General features: G+C 36.2%; 1 protein-coding gene across 2 annotated transcripts in view; it reads left to right on the top strand.

Annotated features, from left to right (window-relative positions):
* Nucleotides 1-24,793, top strand: part of trappc8 (trafficking protein particle complex subunit 8) — a 126,779-nt gene that overhangs the window by 32,840 nt on the left and 69,146 nt on the right. For both annotated transcript variants that reach the window (XM_028803465.2, XM_028803464.2), the window contains 5 exons: nt 7,206-7,295; nt 9,467-9,641; nt 13,277-13,430; nt 14,962-15,058; nt 19,914-20,164. In XM_028803465.2, the coding sequence (XP_028659298.1) occupies nt 7,206-7,295; nt 9,467-9,641; nt 13,277-13,430; nt 14,962-15,058; nt 19,914-20,164 (767 nt within the window). The remainder of the gene's footprint in view (nt 1-7,205; nt 7,296-9,466; nt 9,642-13,276; nt 13,431-14,961; nt 15,059-19,913; nt 20,165-24,793) is intronic.

Below are 24,793 nucleotides of genomic sequence, written 5' to 3'. Positions count from 1 at the left end.
TAACACCTAGACATCTTACCAGGGCTGCTGAGTCGAGGAGTCTGAGTCAGAGACAATTTTGGGTACCTGGAGTCGGGGTCAGAGTTGGCAAATTGTAATGAAAAAAAAAGCAAGTTCAAATGTCCCATTTCACAAACAGTAGTCCTAATTAAGTACTTCTCTGATGTAAGAATAAAGCCCAGTGCATAGTTGGGTTACTACTAGTGTGAAGTTCAGATGAGCTATAGTGTAAACAAGTGTAATGATGTAGGTGGAGGTGTGTGCTATGGCCTGATGTGTGTTTAGGAGTTCTGGTCTTTTGTTTAAGGTGGCCAATACGGTAGAGAGTCAGCTTCCTAGCTGGTAGTTCTGTGGTTAGATGACATGTATGTTGGCTTCCTTCAATCAACATGGAAAATACATTAGCATATTAAATACAGAGGAGTCGGAGTTGGAGTCAGAAGTACTGGAAACTAAGGAGTCAGAGTCGGAGTCAAAGGATTTATCTGCCGACTCCACAGCCCTACTTCTTACAGTACTAGTTTAATCTTGCAAAAAAATGGAACACATTGTTATGAGAACACTGGACAGACCAACAAACAGACAGTCAGACAGAAAATATTTTATTTGTCTCAAGGGGAAATTGAGCTTTTACAGAACTCACGAAATAAAGAAATACAGTCAGTTCTTGTTATATGCTGGAGTTACCTTTCTGAAAAACTCTGTGGATACGGACAATGCTGATACTGAAGCATTGATCCTATGGGAAGAGTGGGATTAGGAGCCAGCGCTGGCTCATGGGAAGAACCAATGGAGGTAGATGAGGTTGTATGGACGTGTCAGCCTTCTACTCTCACCCTTCGGTAATGATCCTTCTACAAGTTCACCTACAGAAATCTTTTTTTTGACTTTTACTTCCTCTATAGTCAAGTTCTATGTGCGTCGTTAGAAGCTGTGAGCGACTACAGCAGGACGGATCTGAGGATCTCATTAAACCATTCATTTGGCAGTAGCAACAGACTGAGTGTGCAAAGACTTACTCAGTGCAAGCTTATGAAATGTACTTAATGGGAATTCCTTGTTGTTGTTGCAGAACAATTGCAAGCCCTGGTCACAGTCACTAATGGAGTTCAACAGCTTCCCGTGCCTTTGATGCTGGGCAGACACAACTGGATACATTCAGTGTAGTGTGCGTGTAGCCCTCTACATCTAAGCATATCACAGACCTGTTTCTGTTATTGCTCAGTCTCGTGTCTCACTTCTGCATGATAGGCCTCTGGGGTATTTTTTATGCTGTGCTTGGCTGCAAATAAAACTACCTGCTGTCTGTCCCTGCCACAGTCCACAACCTTCATCGATGACCTTATCCATGAATAGGTGCAATAAGACTCTGTATGTAAAGAAATGGGTTACACTTTTATAATAGATAAGTAAATACATAGATAGTGAGGATTTACTATATAACCAACATAGACCACCTTAAACACAGGCAAAAATTACAAAAAAGAAAAATAAACTTCTGACCTGGCTAATAAAAGAACTGGTGCAGTGAGGCATTAAGAACATTTATTTCTGTATGTATGAAGGAGCCCTTGTAGTGTATGTTGACTCATTTCTGCTGAATAATTCTAAATTCTAAAATAAAACATTCTAATAACTAAAAGTACTTAAAGCTAGTATGTCATAGAGATTATGTACACCATTGTTCATAATGGCCATCAGTTTTGTCTTCATTCTCTCCTCTGCTGCTACCTTTAGCAGGTTAACAGTAGATTCCAAAACTGAGCCAGCTTTATTTAGCTTGTTAATTTGGTGGGTCTCTCTTCACGATATGTTATCCGCCCAGCACACAGCAGTGTAGGAAATTGCACTGGCGATCAGAGTTGTACAAAACCAAAAGGATATCATTACCCACATGAAAGTAACACGGTGTCCTAAAAGAAAAGAATCTACTCTGCCCTTCCTTCTGTTGTCCCTCTGGGTTACTAGTAATAGACCGATTAGTCCAGCCTGTCACCAATGTAGCAGTGCATCAGTTCCCTGAATAATGACCAGACTTTGAGGCTTTTTGGTGCAACAAAAGTCAATAAATCAGTTCCTTGATTTTGCTAATGCCCAGTTGCAGACAGTTCTCTTTGAGCTCAAAAACCAAGTCCTCCACCTTTCTCCCGTACTCTGTCTCATCATTCTTGTCAATACACCCCATTATTCTTAGATAAAATTATCTAAGAATTTCTGCAACTGACAAGACCTGGTGTTATATTTAAAATCTTGAGATGTGTACTGTAAACATTAAAGTTAACAGAACTGTTCATTGTGGTGCTTCAGTGTTGCTCACATCCAATTTAGAAAGACGGCCCTTAAGCCTCAGAAATGGCATTCTGCCTGAATTTTCCCGGGTACCATAGGTTCCACAACCTGCATATCCCTTAGCTTACCCCTTAAGAGCTATGGCTGGATGGTACTAACATACTCCTCCCAGTGCTGCTAGTTTGAAAGCATGAAGTACGAGAACATTTTCTGTTGACATATTAATTTTAAAGCTTTTGTTTTACATTTGGACAAGTGGCCTGTGATAGTCTTGTTAGAATTTTTATTTATTTACTAAATACAGCTTCATGTAACAAAAGTGTCTTTCACATTTTCATTGTGAAAAGTAACATGAAAAATACTGAGCTTCTCCTTTAAATATATTTGACAAATCAATAACCAACATAATTAGTTTTTGAAGGAAAAATTATTACACTGCTTAACATTTATTAGTTGGTTGTTACTATGTATGCCTTTTTCAAAATTAGTTGTGTTCTAGCATCTAGTTCTGAAATGACTGCATGCCAGTGTATGAGATGAAGTTGCAGTAACCAAATCACAACTAACCAGTAGTTTTGGTTTTTCCATTTTCCTATTTATGACACCTTATCCTTTCTAGTATAAAACTGTCCAAACTAAAATTTGCATTTCTGGTGACTTAACTAAGTAAACATTTTTGCTTTTTGAATATGATGGCCTACATCTGGGTGTTTTTAGTGTTTTTTTAAAACATCACTGAACTCAACAACTACATTTGTCCTGTTTGTTTAACTCTGAGTTTTTTTAAAGATGTTAAATTTTTGCCCGCTGTTGCCATTTAATTTTTTTTTTTCAGGAGAAAAAAAAATGTCGAGAAGATAAACTTGTCCATTCATTTTTTCCTTTTACTTGTTAAAGTCAATTGGCATGTTCTTCTGTTTGAGTTTTGTTTCATGAATTCAGTGTTGAGTGGTGTCCTTTTTGATTGCTAACCTAAAGCAAAGTTTTTTTCTTCTTTTTTATTTTTTGTGTTATAGATTTTTTAAGAAGAAAGTTTGCCTAATAAAGTAATTGCCTCTGTTTATATGTGATTTCTTCTTTTTTTCAGATTAGAACTTAAAAATTAGTTCTTGGCAAACAAAATAATAGTTCAAAAGTTTCATGGTTCATACTGAACTTTGAACTTTGCTTCATAGTATGGTTCTATATAAAATGTGAACACTATTGGAATGTCATGTTTCCTTTGCTTATTTATTAAATATATTAAAAAAATCACAAATACATGACTAAATCAAATTTAACAGGAAATATTTACAACTTTTTTTTGGTTAACTTGAAATGTCATGCTTGCTAATTCAGCACTGCTGAATAATCCCTTTCCAAGCGCACGAGTAGTCGACTATTGCATTAAAACTGTCTGGCGATAACAGCTAATAACAATACATAAGTTTACAAATACAGAAAGCAACTGCAAAACTTGTGAGGCTTTTCCATGCACCACATGGCCCTGATCTTCTTTTATCCCCATATTTCCATGTTTCTGAATCCCTCGAAGAAGTCCTCTGTGCAAAATGGTTTGGGAGTGTTGCCATGATTGATGATGATGTGAACAATCTGATATGAGTGCAGGAATTAGACTCTTACACGATAGGAGCACATGTTGTTATTTCTCAATGGATGAACTATTTTTAAGTTAGCTAAGATTGTTTACAGAAGTAAAGAACGTAGCAGATATATCTAGCTGTCTTATGACTAAGTTCAAAAATACTGTAATAGAAGTTACTAGCAGTAAAAAAAAAATGTGTTCTAAAACTTTCTGGTCAATCCTCATATTATTTGGGGAAAAAAACATTGTTGAACCTGCCAAATGTAGTGCTTTCATTATTGTCTTTTCTAAGTAATGTCCTTTATTCTTCACATAAAACAGACCAGTAACATATTTTCAGGTTACCTGAGGATATTTAAAAAATAAAAATTCTAGTCACCAACAGACTTTCCGATGGCATCATTTGTATTATTTTGAGTGTGGCTGGAGTTACTATTAAAGAATGTTTTCTTGTAGAAATGACTTGATAAATGATACAGCAATGTGTACAAGCAATTCTTTTTTTAACATTGACATAGATATAGGTTACAACACTGTGATTCACTTTCCAGTACATTCTCACTTGTTTGGTACATATATTTCTTTATGGTTCTGATGCTTAGTGTTTTTGCCTTTGTTTTTTTTAGTTTGTTTAGATGCATAAAGTAATGAGTACAAAATTGTCATTTTAACTGCTACTGCTTTTGAAATCTATGTACACCCTAAATACATATACATGGGGTCTCTGTAAACTCAAACCAGGAAGAACGTGGTTAACATTGTTCATGACTGTAATAAATTAAGTTGCAGGAGTAACCCTAAATGCCTTTTGCACATACTTGGTCTCGAGTCCGGGCAATGTGATCATAAAGAGCTAATACTGAACTCAAAATATGGCCAGAAGACTGACACTTTATGATACTGGTGGTAATGGTGGTTGGAATAGTATGCATGCACTTTTCCTCCAATAACAATATGAATAAAAATACTTTTAATGAAAAGGTTTCCTTGGTCTTAGTTGTTTTTGCCGTCATGCCAACAGTTTATATTGCGTTTGGAAAAGGAAGTACAAGGCTGTTTATTTATCAAAGGAATATTGTGAATCTGAATAGGCAATTAGAATTAAACTTCTTTTGTTGTGCTTTAGATATAAATGTTTCTGTCTCAGCTTGGTTGTTAGACAACAGGATGTGCAGAAACTGCCAGTCTGACTGGTTCCTGGTGGGGATGTGTTTTGAAATTGAATTTACCCTCTATACCGTTCATGTATGCAATTATTCCATCAGTGATGACTTTCCGGGAATTTTGGTGAATTCATGGAATTACTTCTTTAATAAAAATTTGGTGTTTTTCAAAATATTTCATTCATATATATATATATTTTATGTATATACATAGTGAAAATGTTTACGTGTAATATTCACGCTGCCCCCATGTCTGTGTGGTTTCTTCTTGATGCTCCAGTTTCCTCCCACTGTCACATGCAGGTTAGGTGGATTGGTGACGTTAAGTCGGCCCTGGCGTAGGTGTGTGTGTGTGTGTTTGTGTGTGCATGTGTGCCCTTTGATGAACAGATGTCCTATCCAGGGTTTATTCCTGCCTTGTGCCCTATGCTATCTTGAATAGGCTCCAGTAAAACCCCTGCAACCCTAGTCTGGATTAAGCGGGTTAGAAAATGACATCTTTTTAACATACTGTATTCTTTGTTTTCATATAAATTTTAGATAATGCATATTTAACCATGGATTGATGCTCCATGCAGTCTTGAATCGCTTGGCCTCAGGTCATACTTGCCCACAAGCTTTTAGTTTAGTCAAATTGAACTATTTGTTTGTGAGAATAGTCTAGCACGAAAGATGTGTTTTTTGCCCTCTGTTATGAAAAGCATATCTTGAGTCTCGTTCATAATGATTCTCATCAGCTGTATAGCAGTGGGGATTGAGTTGTAGATTTCTTTACCATATTAACATTTTCCTTTATAAAATCCAGTTGAAGTTCCAGTCTTGAGATTGTTCCACACAGAAAGTGATTAAAGAATCGGTGACGTTGTTATTTTTTAGATCCTAATAAAAATGTTATGGGATATAGTACATTTCAGAACCTAATAAAGCATTATATAATATCTATAAATTAGTGATAAAATGTTTAGTAATTGTATACCAAAATGGAGTCTTTAAGCTACCTTGATGTACCTGCTAGATTGATAGATGACAATAAATTGGCCAGGGATGGATTTGCATTAATATATACATGAGTGTGTGTCCTGTGATGAATAAGCTTAACCTGCCCAAGGTTGGTTGGAATCTTGTGCTTGATGCTTCCAGGATGTCCCCTGACTCCTAACAAACCTGAACAAAATTAAACTGTTTAAAAAAAAAATGGAGGGATGAATTATATTTTCCTTTTATCTTAGAATACTGGAATATATTCAAATCTTATTAAGACATAAAAATATCACCATAGTCTTATAATACTTGGTATGTGCATGCGAATATCAGTTTCATACTTTTAGGCTTCATTTCACAGTTTCTGGTTATTTGTTCTTTTCATCTATACGTGTGTGTGTATGTATGTATATGTGTGTGTGTGTGTATATATATATATATATATATATATATATATATATATATATATATATATATATATATGTGTGTGTGTATATATATATATATATGTACAGTATATATGTGTATATGTGTACAGTATATGTGTGTGTGTGTGTATATATATGTATATTTGTATGTATTTCAACAAAAACAATAATATAAATTAAAATTTAAAGCAAGAAATGTATTTAAGCAGAGGTTTGTTTGTGTATGAATTTTTTGTTCCAGTTTTCTCATGTTCCAGGAACCTGTAGCTTGGCTGAGAAGGGTTAAGCATGTATAGCAGGAACAAAATCTAGACAGGGCACATTCAAGTACACACTTGTACTCAGCCACTGTAACTTGTGAAGCATCCTTGTGGGCATGGTGAAAATGGGTACATTCCACAAACACATGATGACATTTTATATAGTGTTGCTAACTGTGTTAAGCGTTAATTGATTTAATTTTGTGTTTTGTCTTTTTTGAATTAATGTTTATACATTAGGAATTTAGCAAACATTGTACTCTAGTGTAAATGGTTGCATGTGAGATATATTCCTTGTCATGTGTAAAGGTGGTTAAGTCTAAAGGTAAGAAGTGTTTAGAGAAAAAGATGAATAAAGGAGTTTTGACTCATTTAGTTTTTTTTTCGGATGTAATGACTGTGACAACATATACCACAGCTGTGTTTAAATTTAGAAGTTCATTTACAAACCAAATTAACAAGAAATATTTTTGAGAATATTCTCTTTATTTCATTTCAGCAACCACACCATGGTTTGAAGCCTACAGAGAAAGCTTCTTTCAGTCTATGCAAGCATCAGAGCATGAATTTCTTAACCACTACTTGGCTTGTATCCTTTTTGTACTTTTGGAAATATTTGAAATTTGTTTGCCTAAGTTTAATCTTTGGAAATGTTGTCTAGCACAATATTATACTTTTTAAATTTGCTATCTTTAAAATCCAATTATAATATTTCTTAGAATACTATAGTGGATGATGACTTTTATTCAGATTATTTTTTCCCTTTAACTATTTATTTAATTGTCCCTTTTCTTCTCGCAAACATTTAGAAATAAACACAACATACTGCATTTCACATTTAAACAGGGAGCGAACCTTTAGTTTGCATGTTTCTTATCATATGCTCAAATTAAAACACTGACTAGAAGAAAATCCCAGGTGATTAATTCATCTCATGCCAAGAATAGCGTTGTAGGGTTAATGTTAACAGATTAATTTTAATCAAATACATTACAGTAAAATGTTTTAATTTACCTTAGGCTGGAAATAGTATATAAATGTAATTAATTATTATTATTATTATTATGGATTACATTAAAATCAAATTTACTTGTGAAATACTAATTATTACTTTCTTTTACTTCTTAAGGATCCTAAATGAAAAAGTCTCTTCCCATGGGTGACAGTTGCATTGACTTATTATTTAATGCTCTGATTCAGGAGAGAAGTAATTAACATTTTTGACTGTAAATGAAGAACGGTCAACCATAGTGTAAATATTCTGAAGCAATCTGGCCAAAGTGAAAAGTGTCATGAATAAGAAATTCCATCTTCGCATTGGAACAAAAACTGAAGTACCAATATTACTATACCCATAAGATATACAGTACATAAGGAATTACATGAAAATAATGTGGTAGTAAGTGACTGCACTTTCAGTGATTCATTAGAGCCCAGTGAGCCTATAGGAACTTTCATCTAGTTTTAGAACATTATTTCAAGGGGCAGCTTCACCTATTCTGTGGCATAAAAGTACTGAAGAGTCTTCAAAAAGCACATCGAACAGTCAAAATAAAGTTTCATAAGAAAACATTTTTAAATCTGGCCACATTCTGTGCTTTTTCTCTGGGAGTGTAAAGCACATACTTTGGAGTTGTTTCAGTTTTTTTTTAAATGTTCAGAAACTAGTAAACATTAAGTCATTTAAGTTAGTGCAGTAAAGAATCATATTAGTTGTAGTATACATCCATTTTTCAAACCTCTTTTACTCATGTCAGGTTCATGATAAATTAGAGCACATTTCTTTAGCTTTAGGATCGAGCCTTGAATTGGTGCAATTGCATTATATGCGATACTTGATCATACCAAACCATGCATGAAAATTATACACATTTTAGGGATGTAAGTGAAAAACCAAAGTACTCTGAGAATACCCATTCAGTATGGTGAGAACCTCTAAGGTCCATAAAGACAGTGGCATGGAAATAATCTCTCAAGCAGGGTTAGTTTTAGAATACATTCCATCATGGCCTTTGGACAATTCCTGGCACTTTTGTAGTTGTTAGCACCCTGCATAAACACAGAGGACAGATTCCTGGGATCCCTTACAGTGCACATAATAACTGCGAGTGTATTGAGATTTTCCATCTTAGCCAATAATATTTTCTCTAATGACATAAATCATAAAGTTCAACGTCTAGTGACAGTACCTGAATTTCACAGGTATTGTATATATGTGGTCTTGTTAGCCTTTACCCATTTTGATATATAATAAAAAAAAAGGAGTCCAGATTAAGCAAAATAAATAAATGTATATCATTTACTTTAAATAGTAGCTTTCACAGTTTGACTATAATATTATTCCATCGTTTTTTTTATAAGATAGGCACTTGAATTTAGTTATGTGGTTCTCAGGGAAAGTTAAAAAAACCAAAAAGAATTAAGGAATTTTGATATCTTTAATAAAAAAAAACTCTTGCATTTATACTAGAGGTTCTTATTTGAATGTTTATAATTCATCACTTCAGCTTGCTTCGAATTGCCCTTTGTTTCAGCTTTTACACATGTTCTTTTTACTTTTATCCTTAAAATTATGAACAATAGGTGTATTTCCACAATAACACATTAGTGGGAAATACCACATTGTGGTGCATCATACCATGCAGAAATCTCCCAAAAGCAAACAAATTAAAACCTGTCTTGTTTGTGTTAGGCTATATGCCAAAAAAAATTTACTGTTTTGGATATCATTTCTGTTTGATTAATCCTTAATATAAATAGGCATGCTTGTAGTTTCATCTCATGAAGCACAGCCATTGGATCAGTTCCTAAAGCTTTCTCAGGAACAGAACCGCATTCAGCACAGCAGTGATTATGCCTATCCAAAATGGTTTATTCCAAATACTCTCAAATACTATGTGCTGATACATGACACCAGTGAAGAAAATGAACAAAGGTAATCATAGTAAAAAAAATCTGTACTGATATTTTTGGAAATACGGTTTCTTCATTTTCAGTCATTTCTTATAATTATTTATTTATTTTTTTACAGTTCATGACCTCTGAACAAAGGTGCCATAGCTCTTTTTTCAACATTTTATGTGCATACTTTATTTTCTACATGTTTTCTGATAAGTTTTCTCGATTGTCAAGCTTGCAAGCTTGAGGTGTACTCTAAGCAATCAGTGTTAATACTACACTTACAAGATTACATTGAACTGTACAAAGCACAGCACAGTCAGATGAAAAAGGGTATGGTTTATGGAATACAGTAAATTTTGATCATCAGCTTAGCTATATGATTGCAAATGATTAAAATTATAATAATTATACCACTGTTAGACAGAGAGATTATAAGTGTCAGTCAGTCAGTCAGCCGATCATTTTTCAACCTGCTTAATCCTGAAACAGGGTCATGGGGGTCTGCTGGAGCGAGTCCCAGCTAATATAGGGTGCAAGACAAGAACAAACACTGCACAGGATGGCGCCAGACCTTAGCTTGAGGAAGCACATGTTTATCTTCACTAGTACATAGCAAGCACCATTATCTAGACAGAGAACCATTGTCACTCTTTGTATTATGTTTGATTAGAGGCCTATTGCCACCTTTGAAAGCACTACAAAGCACATATTTTAAATTTAAAGATTGATATATTTATTACAAGGGAAAAGATAAAGCAAGAATTTGCAAGTTTTGTGCAGTAAGCTAGTGTTATAGAGGATTAATGAAGCACAAAATACAGGTGGAATCCCATTAAAATGAAACTCATGAGACCATAAAAATATTTAATTACAACGTAAATTTCGTTATAACGAATATGGGAAAATAATTGTAGTATTGTGACTGGGGTCACCGGTGATTTGCAATCTCTGACAGCAGAGGCACAAGAACAGCCATGCTGCTCTGCTGCATCTGATAAACGGTACACCAAGGGAAAAGTAATTGGTTGTCCTCTGCAGGGGCAGGATTAAAGCATAACATGCTTGTTGCACAATGTTTAGAACATTTGATCTGCTCTTCCTCGCATTCTCCTTCTTGAACTCTCTTCTCCAGACTGCGTTTGCCACAGCAGTGAATCCATGCCACTGGTGTTCTTCTAATCTAATGATGGGAGCTAAAGCGGCACTCTTGCCAGTGTTTGAGGCTCCTAATATCTCTTATTTTGAGTGAAGTGTTGAGAATATACCTGCTTTCTCTATACAGCAATAAAGTTCATTTATTTTCTTTGAAAACTTGGACTTGCCTTCCTGTCTCTTGTGACCCAAACTTGACAATACCTGTATAAAAAAAGTGCTTTTTAAACTGAAAAAAAGAATGTGCTTGAAAATGAGACGTTAGATGTAACTTTTTTTTCATAGAAATACAGGTATGTAAATACAGAATGAAAATAAAACAAGATGTAACTTGATTCATGTCCGGAACAGTCAAAACCATTGGGAGAGCCAATGGGGTCAGGCCTGTTGGGGATTGGAACTGGTGTGGTGCTGAGGTGTCGCCAGTTTGAGGCATCTCATCTGGGTAGGCGTGTATGGAATGTCTTGTCTCTCTGGTTAGATGATCATCTTCCACTGCTGTTGGAGGAGCTTTGTAAACTCTATATTTTAGTGGCGGCACTCTCTGATGTGTGCAGACCTGGGACTAGCCCAGATCTGTGTGGGTGGGTTCACCTTTTACTTGTCAGGTTGCTTTGATGGCTGTTATACTCACGGAGTAGCTGTTGCTTTAGTGGATCGGCTTCTTCCAATTGTGTTCAAAGTCACTCATTTTAACAAGCGTATTATGAAGCTCAGATTGTTATTCTCTGGGTGCCTTGTCTGTTTTCTCAGTGTATGCTCCGGTGAGTGATGCTTCAGTGAGGGAGACATTTTATTAGCAACTTTGCTTCTTTGTTAATAGGTGCTCAAAGAGGTGACACTCCTCTGGTCATTGGTGACTTCGTTGCGACCACTGGCACTGACAGGGCTGGCTGTGAGGATTGGGTCAGTCCCATGGGTCTGGCGATCGCCGTGAAAGCGGCTCCTTGCTCCTTGAATTTGTAAAAGGTCAGGGATTACGCATTACTGGATCCTGGTTCCAGCGCCCTAAGCCACATTGTTGGACTTGGCATTCCAATACTGGTGGTGCGGTGGAGGAGATCATTCACAGCCTCATGGGCAGACACTGTAGGCTTCTGCAGAACTGCATAGTCTACAGAAGTGCCCAGTTTGTGAATTCTGACCACAGACTTGTTGCTACTCTGAAGATCCAGCTTAGGTCCAGTAGGCTACCACCTACTAGCAGAATGAGGCTGGACCTGGCCAGACTCCAAGATCAGGCTGTTTCTAATTAGTTGCAAGCAGTTTGTGTGATGAACTTGCAGACTTGTGTGTGACTGCTGGTCCTAATGTGATGTGGGAGACCTGGCATGACATGACCCTTAAGGTTGCTGAGGGTTGTGTTGGTGTTGCTGGTGTCCCCAGAAGGAATGGTTTCATCTCACAGGGATATCGGTTGCAGTGCACGGCATGATGGTAACTACGGTCTGCACCAGTTACTGAGAAGGATGGATGGATGCAAGGACTCTGATGTCAGATAATGAGGCGTTTGTTAGAGGAATCTGTGAGCAAGTGACGCACCATCTATGGTCTAGCGCACTTGTTTTGTTATATTTGTGTCTTTTGTGAAAGTGTTTATTTGATATTTGGACTTCAGTCGTCACATATTATATACTTCACGTCAGCATTTGGCCAATTATTAGTAAGTAGAACATGAAAAAAGTTTCTGTTCTAATTATGTGTTCAACATTTCTTCCTGTCATCCTACATTTACACATATCGTAAACATGGAACGCACATGAAATGTATGTGTTCCAAATAATGATATATTATTTACCCTATACAATTCAAGGCACCTCATACCCAGATAAAAACAGACCTGAGCTGGGAGAACTTTGTGTACGACTAAAGCTGTGTCGGTGGGGGGATAGAATAACAGGCTGCCTGTTGCTAGTGCTGATCGACAGATTTGCAAAACAAAAGACACTGATATAGGAGGTGAGAGGGAATTTAAGATGGCCCGGGATTGCAGGTTTTTTCGTAGGCTTCAGCAATTTTAATGTTAAAACTTGCTTTGGACTTCAAATCCTGAGGTTATGGGTTCAAGTCCCATTACTGACACTATGTAACTATGAACAGTCACTTCACCTGCCTATGCTTCAACTGGAAAAAAAGACAAAAAGAAATGAAAGCAATTGCCTTTATCCAAGATGACTTACAACATCTGGGAAATACATCAACCAAATAATAACTAGTAATAGTAATCTGAATGGCCAAGATCAGTTGGCTTGAATATTTTAAATTACAATCTAAGTTTGTCTATGTGGAATTTGAAAAACAAAGGAAAAAAAATAAAAAGTTTGCTTCTATTATAAAGCATGGTCCACTAATTGACCTTTTCATTTGGAAATAATTGAATTTAAGTATCCAGAACTTTGTATGTAGATTTTCTTGTGAAATCAAATCATACATGTCACCTAAATATAATTGTTCATTTAGTAGTATTTTAATATTTGCAAAACTTTGTTTTATATTCATCTTTTCTCAATTGTATAGGGCTGATTCTGTTTATGAGGAGATGAAGCAAAGATATGGAACTCAGGGTTGTTACTTACTTAAAATTAATTCTCAAACTTCATCTGTTGGGTCAGATGAGCAGATTCCTGACCCTTGGAGTCAGTATTTACAGAAAACTATCTTACTTAATCAGGTAAAATTTAGATTACATTTCATATTATTTGTTTTTCTGTATTTCATAGTACTCAGTGCATTTAGATTTTTAATTTATGTGGGCTATTATTTTATGATTGGTTAATATGTAGGATTGGATTCAATTTTAAAATGTTACTATTGTGTTGGGGTTATATGGTATACAGTTTAGTAAAATCCAATTTTTTTAAACTATGTAGCATTTCTGTATTTTCTGCACTGGAAGTAAGTATTAGTTTTCAAGGACTTCACACTCAGCCACTGTTAAATGTAGGTGGATTCACCCTCTATGTAAATCTACCCACTTCTCACTCTTAGACGTGCTGGAGGCTCCATGACAGACTAGTGCTCTTTGACACACTGGAAGCTCCATGGGGGAACAAAATATGTCCTTCAGATTACCAGTACTTTGAAATTTGCTGGAAATTCTGTAGGATTATTGTTGATTGAGGATAAAAACTAAATAAAATCCCATAAAACATATTAACTAATAAAACTTGTACATAAAATATCAATAATATAAAAGCATGAACTACTCACAAAAAGCCACAATCTAATTTTAGGGTCAGGGTATGGTGTCAGTTCTTCATGAGGAACAAACACACCCAAACTCCTTCATAGCCAGTTCAATTTAGATTTAGCAGGTAGCCTAGGAGGCACATCTTTGAGATGTGTATGGAAAACCAGAGCACCTAGAGAAATGAACACACAGACTTGCAGAGAATCAGCAAACATCACCCAGGTATACACCGGTTACCAAATACAAGTCACCAAAAGAATCAGAATACATGTACAGTAAAATGTTACCTAAGTTAAAAGGTACTGCTGTGATCAATGAAACACATAAGACTGAGCACAGAGTTGCAATATATTGTCACTGAAAATGCAGTTTAAAAGGAGCAGCATGTTGCATTTTGCAGTAGGTATAAAATGTTATGGTTATATGTTAATAAGTGTAATTATCATAATATCTTTTAACAGTAATCCCATTCCATTCAATAATTTTAAGAAATTCCTATTGCAAGTGTATATCTGTTGCAAGCAATATGGTTTTATTTTTATCACTAAGTTGTGGTTCTCCCTACTTAATCACTTTGTCCCTCCTCCTTTAATTTTTATTTTTTGAAAAATATATCATTTTATTTTCTTTATTCTTTGATTTGTTACACAATGTATAAGTAAAGTTTAGGAGGGTGTACAGTATAGTTAAAATAAGAATTTAAATTCCCAGGGCACAAATCCTTCGACCTAATAAAATGTGTCTTTATTTTGTTATATTTATGTTATTAACTGAACTACTGTATATAATAGTTATTTTTTCTGAGTTTAAATTCATCTTAGGAATAATGCTTAATACCTGAAGATCAATATTATTTACACCATCAAGATAACAAAGTTTGTTTTTTGGACATAATATACAATCTGGTTTTCAGAGTATACCCATTTCTAGAAAGGATTAACTCAACTCTCTAAATCAAAACTGAAATACAGTACCCAAAATATAATCACAATTATAAACTTGTGTTGTTTAGGAGCTCTTTGAAGATGGGGTTGCTATTGTGAACAGCAAGAATGCAGAAAACAGTGTAAATGCACAAGACCTTGACATGCTTGACCTCTCCGTAAAAGGTTTGTATTATGTACTTCTTTGTTTTCTTCTTTTAATAAATAGATATGAAAAGTGTGTATCTCATTATTCACTCCAAAATGAAGTAGTTATTAAATGAATGCACTGAGTAAATGCAGAAATAGTAAGTGCCATGAATTGGCCTTTTCTAAAATTTGCAGCAACAGAATCAGAGGAATAATTTCAAAATTATATCTTAATTTTAGCTTCATCAAAAGCTGTGTTTTAGAACCGAATTTTTAAAAAAATATCCGCACCATCTCTTTTTTTTTTTTTTTGTTTGTTTGTTTGTTTGGTGTGTTTCTTATTGGTAATTGGAAAAGAAGCATAGTGGGATAGACTGAGTATTTGTTTTCATTGTACTCAAACATATATATATATATATATATATATATATATATATATATATATATATATATATATATATATATATATATATATATATAAAATATATTTTGTACACTTTATGATTTGTTGGTTCTATTTTAAACCAGTCTCAGTATGTGCTGACATTTTAAAAGTATTCCATCTGACTCAGTGGCTGCCTCTTGACCTTGTCAGCTCAGATCATGCTATCTTGGCTAATTAAGGGTCAACCAAAAGATGTAACTTTGTTCCAGCATTTGCTGTTAACAAGTATGTATACATTGCAGTACATTTTTTTACAGTTGGAGCAAATTGCTCAAAGGTCACAGATGAGAACTGAACTAGCTACTTAGTGGTTTGGAGTTCATTTCCTTATTCTGCTTGCCACACTTTAAGACCATTATAAAAAGGGAAAAACAAGAGTAAGCTATTATTATTTATAACAGTGCTTACATTCATTGTTCTTTTTAATCTAACCCAAAACTGAACCTTAGTTAACATTAGTTTATTTCCTGAAATATTTAATCCAAATCCTATACACTTTGTGTCACTCTGGTCACAAAATTAATCTAAAATATGTCCATGAATAAGTGGGGAACTAACCATCTCGTCAAAACCCTCTGAACAGTACGGTAAAATTGGCCCTAACGATGCACTGAAATCAGCCAACATAAATATCAAAATCACCTAGTATAATTCATTGAAATATAAATAGGTCATATAATTCAGAAAAAAATAACCGTGAAAGAGCCAATGGGAAAGTGTACTACTACAAAAAAGCACAGGGGATAACCCCCAGTTTGATTCACGATAGTAAGTGAGCTGGGATTTTCCTGATTAGTAACTTCTTGTGAAAAAATAACAGCCAAGTCATGTCTCTCTTAAACATGTAATCTTCTCAGATTTTTTGACAATACAGTCATCTGTAGTCACAGTGTTTCAGAATTTACAGTTGTTTTGAAAATGTGTTGCTTATATCACATTAATGGCTAGTCAGAGTCAGGTTTAAAAATGATTATTGACATTGTTAGCGTGAATAAAAATAGAAAAATTCTACTGCTAATGTAAGGAGGAAAGGCAGATTTAATTCCTTGCTGGTAAGCTTTAGGAATCGGTGGGAGAATTATTATATTGCTCCTGTAACTTTTTGAAGAAGCACCTAATTAAACAGAAGAATGTACTCTCGACAATCTAAGAAGGGATCATTGCTGCATAAAGAAATAGTAGCACAAGAAACTCCATGTCGACCCCAGAAGCCAGATCCTGTCCAAACCTTTTGTCTAATATTATATTTTTAAACATGATTCTTCTGCTTAACCTATCTTATGATACACAATACTTAGAATGCAGAATATTTTAAAGTATGTCCCTACCACTTCAGGAGTATTTTTGATCAATAAATTAGGGATCTTGCCACAGTTATTTTGCATTTTTAATTCTTGCGACCATACAGTGGAGTGTGAAAGTATTCAATCCCTTTCAAAGTATCATTTTTAAAAGTATTCAGTCCCTTTCAAAGTATCATTTTCTGCCTGACAAATATGTACACATATTTATCTTTTCAGTATTTTTAATGTGCACTCTTATGCTGTTACAATACATTTCCAAAGTCAAAGTAAAACTATTTTCTATACATATTTAGCTAATGAAGAAAAACTCCAAAATTAGTGTGTGCGTAAGTATTCAAGTCCTACGCATTAACACTTTGTCGAGAACACTTTTGCTGCAATAACAGTCTTCATTCTTTTGGGGTATGTACCAGTTTTGCACATTGTTCAGGAGGGATTCTTCCTGGCAGAATTTGTAGAGATTCTTTAGGTTGGTGTGATGGCACATCTGGACAGCAGTTTTTAAATAGTGCCACATATTCTCAATAGGGTTACTATCAGGGCTTTGACTTGGCCATTCCAAAACACTTGCTACTGTATCTGTTTTTGAGCCATTCCAGTATGGCTTTAGTATTATGCTTACAGTCATTGTCTCTTTGAAAGATGAATCTTCTCCTGAGCCGTGGGTTTATAGCAGACTGGAACAAGCTCTCTTGCAATACTATACAGTTTTTTTTTCCTATCCATTGTCCCATAAGCCCAGACAAGATTCCCAGTCCCAGCACATGAAAAGCATCCCTATAGCATGATTCTGCCCCCACATATTTCACTGTAGATATGGTGTTTCATGAGGCATGGGCAGTGTTAGTTTTATACCACACATACCTGTTTGTAGTACGGCCAAAAAGTTCTATTTTGGACTCATCAAACCATAAAATATTTTCCCTCATCTTAACTGGGTGTTTCTCATGCTTTGTAGCAAATGCTATACAACAACAGCATTTATTTATATAGCATGTTTTCATACAAACAATGTACCTCAAAGTGCTTTATAAAATGAAATAAAAGGAAGTTAATATAAAACATAAACAAACAAATTAGGCAATAATATTATACATTGTGTAACAAAGAAAAAGATAAAGTTGAATAGCCAGGAGGACAGAAAAAACATTAAAAAAACCAAAAACCTCCAGTTAGGCTGGAGGAAAAAAAAAAAAACAATTCTGCAGGGGTTCCAAGGCCAAAAGACTGCCGAGCCCCAAGTGGGCATTCTAACTTGCATAAATGTTCTAAAGCAGTCCTTACAGTTTTCAGGCTTCACATGGAAGAAATCAATGATAATGGGCATATGGACATCTGGGACACCCACCATTGAATCCATAAACACAGGGGGTAGCATAGTACCTTGATCAGGGGGTGGTGGAGCAGATTGTCACCACAGAAGAACCGGAAAAGACAACTGATAATAGTGAGGATTATTAGGGAATTTCAGAAACCAGAGAAAAATAATAATTCAATGCCCATATAGTGTAATAGGGATACAACTAAAATGTAGCTAAGAAAAAGCCATTTTAAAATAATGTGTTTTAAGCAGCTATTTAAATTGTTCTGCAATATTAGCCTGGTGAATTTCTTTTGGTAAATTATTCTAAATTTAATGAGGTATAATCACCACAACTAACAAAAGAATTTTCTACCCGCTAAGTAAGACTGAAACCAAATTAAGATGTTGCTAGAGAGGCCCACCCATTGACTAAGGTGATTTATAAGAATACTGTGAACAGTGGTGTCAAATGCTGCACTTAAGTCTAAGAGAAAAAAAACAGATATACGGCCTCTGTCCACATTAACCCGCAAGTCATTTAGAACTTTAACCAGTGCAGTTTCTGTACTGTGATTTGGTCTAAAACCTGACTGAAACTTGTCAAGAATAGAATGTTTATTCAAGTAGTTATTTAGCTGCAATATGACTGCCTTTTCTAGAATTTTACTTTTAAAAGACAGGTTAGATATTGGTCTGAAATTATCAAAAACAGAGGAGTCGAGATTATTTTTCTTGAGCAGGAGTTTGACAACTGCAGTCTTCAGACAGTCATGGAAGACCCCCGTATCTAATGATGATTTCACTTTGTCAAGTAGACTATCAATTAGCACAACAGAGACTTCTGTGAAAAAGCCTGTGGGTATTGGGTCAAGGATACAGGTGGAGGGTTACAGTTGAGAAGTTATTCTACATAGTTCAGGTAGATCTATATGAGTCTTTATGTTGACATTCTTAAGGAATGGCATCTTTCTTGCTACTCTCCCATAGAGGCCTATTTTATGTACAGCTTTTGAAATTGTTGACCCACGCACCTTCAGTCCAGTTTCAGCCAAAGAGCACTGCAGACTTTTGAGAGTAACAGTTGATGTTTTGCTCTGATTTTTAGGGGCTATGAAGCAAAGCAGCATTGCTGGTGGGCTTCTCAGACACAAACACTTCACTTGCTTTTGCCTAGCTTCCATCTTTTGAATGTCAATTTCTTACCAAATAATAGGGTGAAGTGGTTTTCCTTATCTGCTTAAAACAGGACTTAACAGTTTATTCTTCTACTCTGTTTTGCTAAAATGTGGCTGAACTTATCAGTGCTACACTCGACCATGGGGACTCTAGGTTAAGTGTTGCTTTTGGTGAGTTACGAAGGTTTATTAAGACACAGACTACTTTTTTGAGTAACTGTAAGGAAGGAGGTTAGTATTCTTACTGCTTGACTGTTGGGGAAATAATGACAGCTGTTCTCATTATTATTATTACATTATTGTTCCAACTAATTCCATCAAAATGGTCTTTTAACTTAGCCAAGTGCTAAATATTATTTTTACAAACAAATCTATTTGCTGGTTTTAAGTTTATTTTATAGTTATCAACATCGATACACAGGCATGTTGCAAAAACACTGGTTTTACTTTATTCCTACCATTAAAGAACCAAGTGTGTTTAATTTGTCTTAAAAAGTTGTTTTAAGAAAGCAGATAATATCTAATAATACATACATACTGTATTTTAGTCATTTTATTTGATTGGTATTGTTATATTCCATGTCATTGTTTTTTATTTAGTTGAAGTTTATGATGTAATATATAAAAGTTATCGGTTTATTTATTTCTTTGTTTGTTTTTGTAGCTGATGGCATTCCCAACAATTTTAAGATGCATCCCCTGCAACTTGACCATCCCAGTGATCCGGGTGGAAATCTCGACACCTTAAAGTCCAACATGCATATACCTGATGGAAAAAAAACAAATACCTCCACAAGTCATGGTGCTTGTTTAACACTTAGTGATCATGACCGGATACGGCAGTTCATTCATGAATTCACGTTCAGGGGACTGCTTCCGCATATTGAAAAGACCATCCGGCAGCTTAATGATCAGGTGAGAAAGAACTTTCCATATATTGTTTACATTTGCACTAACCTTTTCTGTCTGTTTTTTTTCAAATTAAGGAATTACTTACGGACATGTTAACCCTGTGTACAGTCCTTGTGTTTACCCTGTCTGAAACATTTGTTTTTGTACATACTAGTAATAAGAATCTTGGGTAATTTTTTTATATAAATGCTTAGGATTGGTTCCTGTCTTTCTAACAGGATAGGCTCTGTAACCCCTTGAACCTGAATTTAAATTAAGTAGTAGTAAACATTTCTAAGCAGGACACACAATACGACACCAGAAATCACAATTAGGTGTCATGCAGTAAGCTGCTGATTTTTTTTATTTCAGTTTGCTTTCAGATGAACTACACAGAACTGCAGTACTGTTAATCTCTCCCAGATTGTGGTCTGAGAAAAATGTGACTCAATTAGATCAGACATTTGAACACTACAGACTAAACTGAAAAGCTTTAGTTGGCCCTGGTGATCTGCAGCCATGAACTGGATTAAGCAGGCATGATTATGGATAGCAAAAAAATTCTTTCTTTCTTTATTTATTTTATTGAAATCACACAACATTTCATGCAAATAAATCAATTTTTACAAAAATAAGATCGAAAACAAATCAACCCCAACCCTTTAGAAAGAGAGCTAAGCCAGTACAGTAAAACTTCATGCTATTAAAAATAAGTAAACAGATAAATTAATAAGTGAATAAAGATAAATGGAGAAGAAAAAAAAACAAAAAAGATTAAAAAAAAATAAAATATGGGAGAATCTGCTTCCCCAGTGCGCTTTGAAGGCTTATTCTAAAATATTATTGAGGCATGTAAAGATTTTGGTCCAGAATGATGTTAATTTGACACAGGCCCAAAATATGTTTGCCTAGTGAGGCTGAAGCTTGATTACAGCGTTTGCAGGTTGGATCTTGCCCTGGAAACATTTTTGACAATTTTAAGCTTGACAGATGCGCTCAATATATAATTTTGAGTTGAATACAGTAATCCCTCTCTATATCGCACTTCGACTTTCGCAGCTTCACTCTATCGCGGATTTTATATGTAAGCATATTTAAATATATATTGCGGATTTTTTGCTGGTTCACGGATTTCTGCGGACAATGGGTCTTTTAATTTCTGGTACATGCTTCCTCAATTGGTTTGCCCAGTTGATTTCATACAAGGGTCGCTATTGGCAGATGGCTGAGAAGCTACCCAACCAGAGCGCGTATTAAATAAAATTCCTCAAATATATTGTGAGCACGGGGGCTGTTCGCACCCCTAGAGGATATGGCCGCTCCTCAAAAAACGCTTAAAGATTACCTTCACATTGCTCCCTTCCTTGCTGGGCTTATATGTGGCTGCTTTGTCAAGCGATATGCTTCCCGCACGGTGCTTAGCATACTTAAAAGATCAAACAGCACGTATTGATTTTTGATTGTTTGCTTTTCTCTCTCTCTTGCTCTGACATTCTCTGCTCCTGACAGAGGGGGTGTGAGCAGGGGGGCTGTTCGCACCCCTAGACAATACAGACGCTTGTCTAAAAATGCTGAAAGACTACTTTCACATTGCTCCCTTTCTTGCAGCTGCTTTGTCTGGCGGTGCTTCGCATACTTAAAAGCCAAACAGCCCTATTGATTTTTGATTGTTTGCTTTTCTCTCTCTCTCTCTGACATTCTCTGCTCCTGATGCGCACTCCTTTGAAGAGGAAGATACGTTTGCATTCTTTTAATTGTGAGACAGAACTGTCATCTCTGTCTTGTCATGGAGCACAGTTTAAACTTTTGAAAAAGAGACAAATGTTTGTTTGCAGTGTTTGAATAAAGTTCCTGTCTCTCTGCAACCTCCTGTGTTTCTGTGCAAATCTGTGACCCAAGCATGACAATATAAAAATAACCATATAAACATATTGTTTCTACTTCACGGATTTTCACCTTTCGCGTGGGGTTCTGGATCTCAACCCCCGTGATCGAGGAGGGATTACTGTAATTGTATGCTTTGCACATATGGAGCTCGAGTGAACTCCCCGCATTGCTACCTTCTGCTCCTTTTCTGAGATGTTGAGTGAGAGATCCTTTTCCCATTGTCCTCTTGGATCTTTGAAAGGGAGGGACTGTAGAATGGTTTTATATATTGCAGAAATGCTGTCTGAGTCCTCAAGATGATCAATATTTTTTCCGGGATAGAGGTAAAATTTGGCTGGTTCTATTTAACAAAGTTTCTGATTTGTAGATAGTGAAAGAAATGTGTTGCTGGAAAGTTAAATTTAGAATGTAATCGTTTGTAGGATGCAAAGACGGTTGTCTATGTACAGATCTCTAAGTGATTTAATCCCAAATGTTTTCCAGACATTAAAAACTGCATACATTTGAGAGGGTGGAAAAAGGTGGTTCTCATGCAGAGGTGCCACAGATAAGATAGCTAAAAAATTATTTTGCACAATTTATTGCTTCAAGCCTGTATGTAGTTCTCATTGTTGTAGTCATGGAGTGAAATACCATTTTTTATTTTATCACATGTCACTTTCAGACAATGTAACATCTTGAGATGGGCAGGCATTTTTAGAATTAGCTAAATATTTGGTCAGATAAATAGGAAATTGTAATCAGCCGTAAATATCATAATCCATGCACCTATAGCCAGGACATTTTTTATAAACAATGTTAATGAAAATCTTTCAATTTATTATAGTTTCCTGTGTGACTGGAGTTTTAATACTCTTTTCTGTTTACAGTAATCCCTCGCTATATCACGCTTCGACTTTCGCGGCTTCACTCTATCACAGATTTTATATGTAAGCATATTTAAATATATATCACGGATTTTTCGCTGGTTCGTGGGTTTCAGTGGACAATGGGTCTTTTAATTTCTGGTACATGCTTCCTCAGTTGGTTTGCCCAGCTGATTTCATACAAGGGACGCTATTAGCAGATGGCTGAGAAACTACCCAATCGGAGCACGTGCAATGTGCATCCGGTGCCGCCGTGAGTGGCAGCCTTTTCAGCAGCTCTGTGTATGACTGTATATGTATGTGTACTTTTCTACTTTTATTTTTCTATGTTTATTTATTGATCACTCCTATTACTTTATTTTATGTGGATTCCTTCCCTGGACACACTTACTTTTACAACGTGGGCATGGATTTTAACACGCCGAGACTCGCCTATTCAAGTACTCAACTTCGGGCGCTGAGAACAAATGCCAGTGCCGGTGTGGTTCCATATTTACCCGACGAGGTAAGAAGGCGGTATCGTGGCAGCAGAGCCGGCACTAAGCTAAAAAAGAAGCGGCTTGCGAGAAAGTGGCGTTTCAAGCCTTCGGTGCCTTCTGTGATTCTGGGGAATGTAAACTCAATCTCAAATAAGATCGACGAACTGGCTGCGCTGGTGAAAAATGTAAGGACCTACAGAGAATGCAGTTTGTTGTGTTTTTGCGAAACCTGGCTAAATAACACCATCCCAGATGCCAACGTGGAGCTACCCGGGTTTAGCACAGTTAGAGCGGACAGAGATGCAAGTACCTGTGGTAAGCACAAAGGAGGAGGACTAGCTCTCTATGTTAATACACGGTGGTGTCACTCTGGACATGTTAACGTCAAAATCTCCACTTGCTGCAGGGATATCGAACTGTTGGCCGTAAGTTTACGTCCCTACTATTTGCCCAGAGAGTTTGGACATGTCATTGTTGTTATTGTATACATTCCTCCTCGGGCAGACGAGGAGTCAGCGAGTGACATCATCCATTCCGCTGTTGCTAAGTTACAAACGCAGCACCCTGAGGCGCTTGTGCTAATCGCTGGAGACTTTAACCATGTGACGCTGGACAAAACATTACCTGCATTCTCCCAGTATGTGCACTGTAACACCCGGGGAAATAAGACTATTGATTTACTGTATGCAAACTTTAAAGACGCATACAGCGCCACCCCGCTGCCTGCGCTTGGGAAAGCAGATCATAACCTGGTTCTGCTTCAGCCTCACTATAAACCAAAAGTTAGAGTCCTACCTGTAACCACACGATCATTCAGGAAGTGGACTCCGGAGGCTGAGAATACTCTGAAAGAATGTTTTGGAACTACAGACTGGGGTATCCTGCAGGGATCTCATAGTGAGAACATTGAGGAAGTTGTTGACTGCACTACTGACTACATCAACTTCTGTATGGACATTGTAGTTCCAGTAAGAACAGTACGCTGCTATGCTAACAACAAGCCATGGATTACAAGTGACATCAAGGGCCTTTTGAATCAGAAGAAAAGGGCTTTTAAAGACGGTGATCAGCATGAGCTCAAGCGCGTGCAGAAGGAACTCCGAGTCCAACTCAGGGCGGCGAAGGAGCAGTACAGGAGAAAGCTGGAGCAGAAGTTGCAGAATAACAGCATGAAGGAAGTGTGGGATGGGATGAAGATCATCACTGGCTGCAGCTCAAAGCGGGGTGCCACCATTGAGAGAGACGTGAAGAGAGCAAACCAAATGAACAACTTTTTTAACAGGTTTGACCACCCTAACCCACTCTCACTCTCACCTCGGAGTACTGCACCCTCCACACATCCTTCTGCTGATACTAGCATAGGAAAGACATCCCCACCCATAATTACAACAGCGCAAGTGAGCAGAGAGCTGAGGAGACTT

The sequence above is a fragment of the Erpetoichthys calabaricus genome, chromosome 6 (genome assembly GCF_900747795.2).
Source record: "Erpetoichthys calabaricus chromosome 6, fErpCal1.3, whole genome shotgun sequence".
NCBI lineage: Eukaryota > Metazoa > Chordata > Cladistia > Polypteriformes > Polypteridae > Erpetoichthys > Erpetoichthys calabaricus.
Note: the sequence above shows the minus strand (reverse complement) of the source record. Positions and strands in the feature narration are given on the sequence as shown.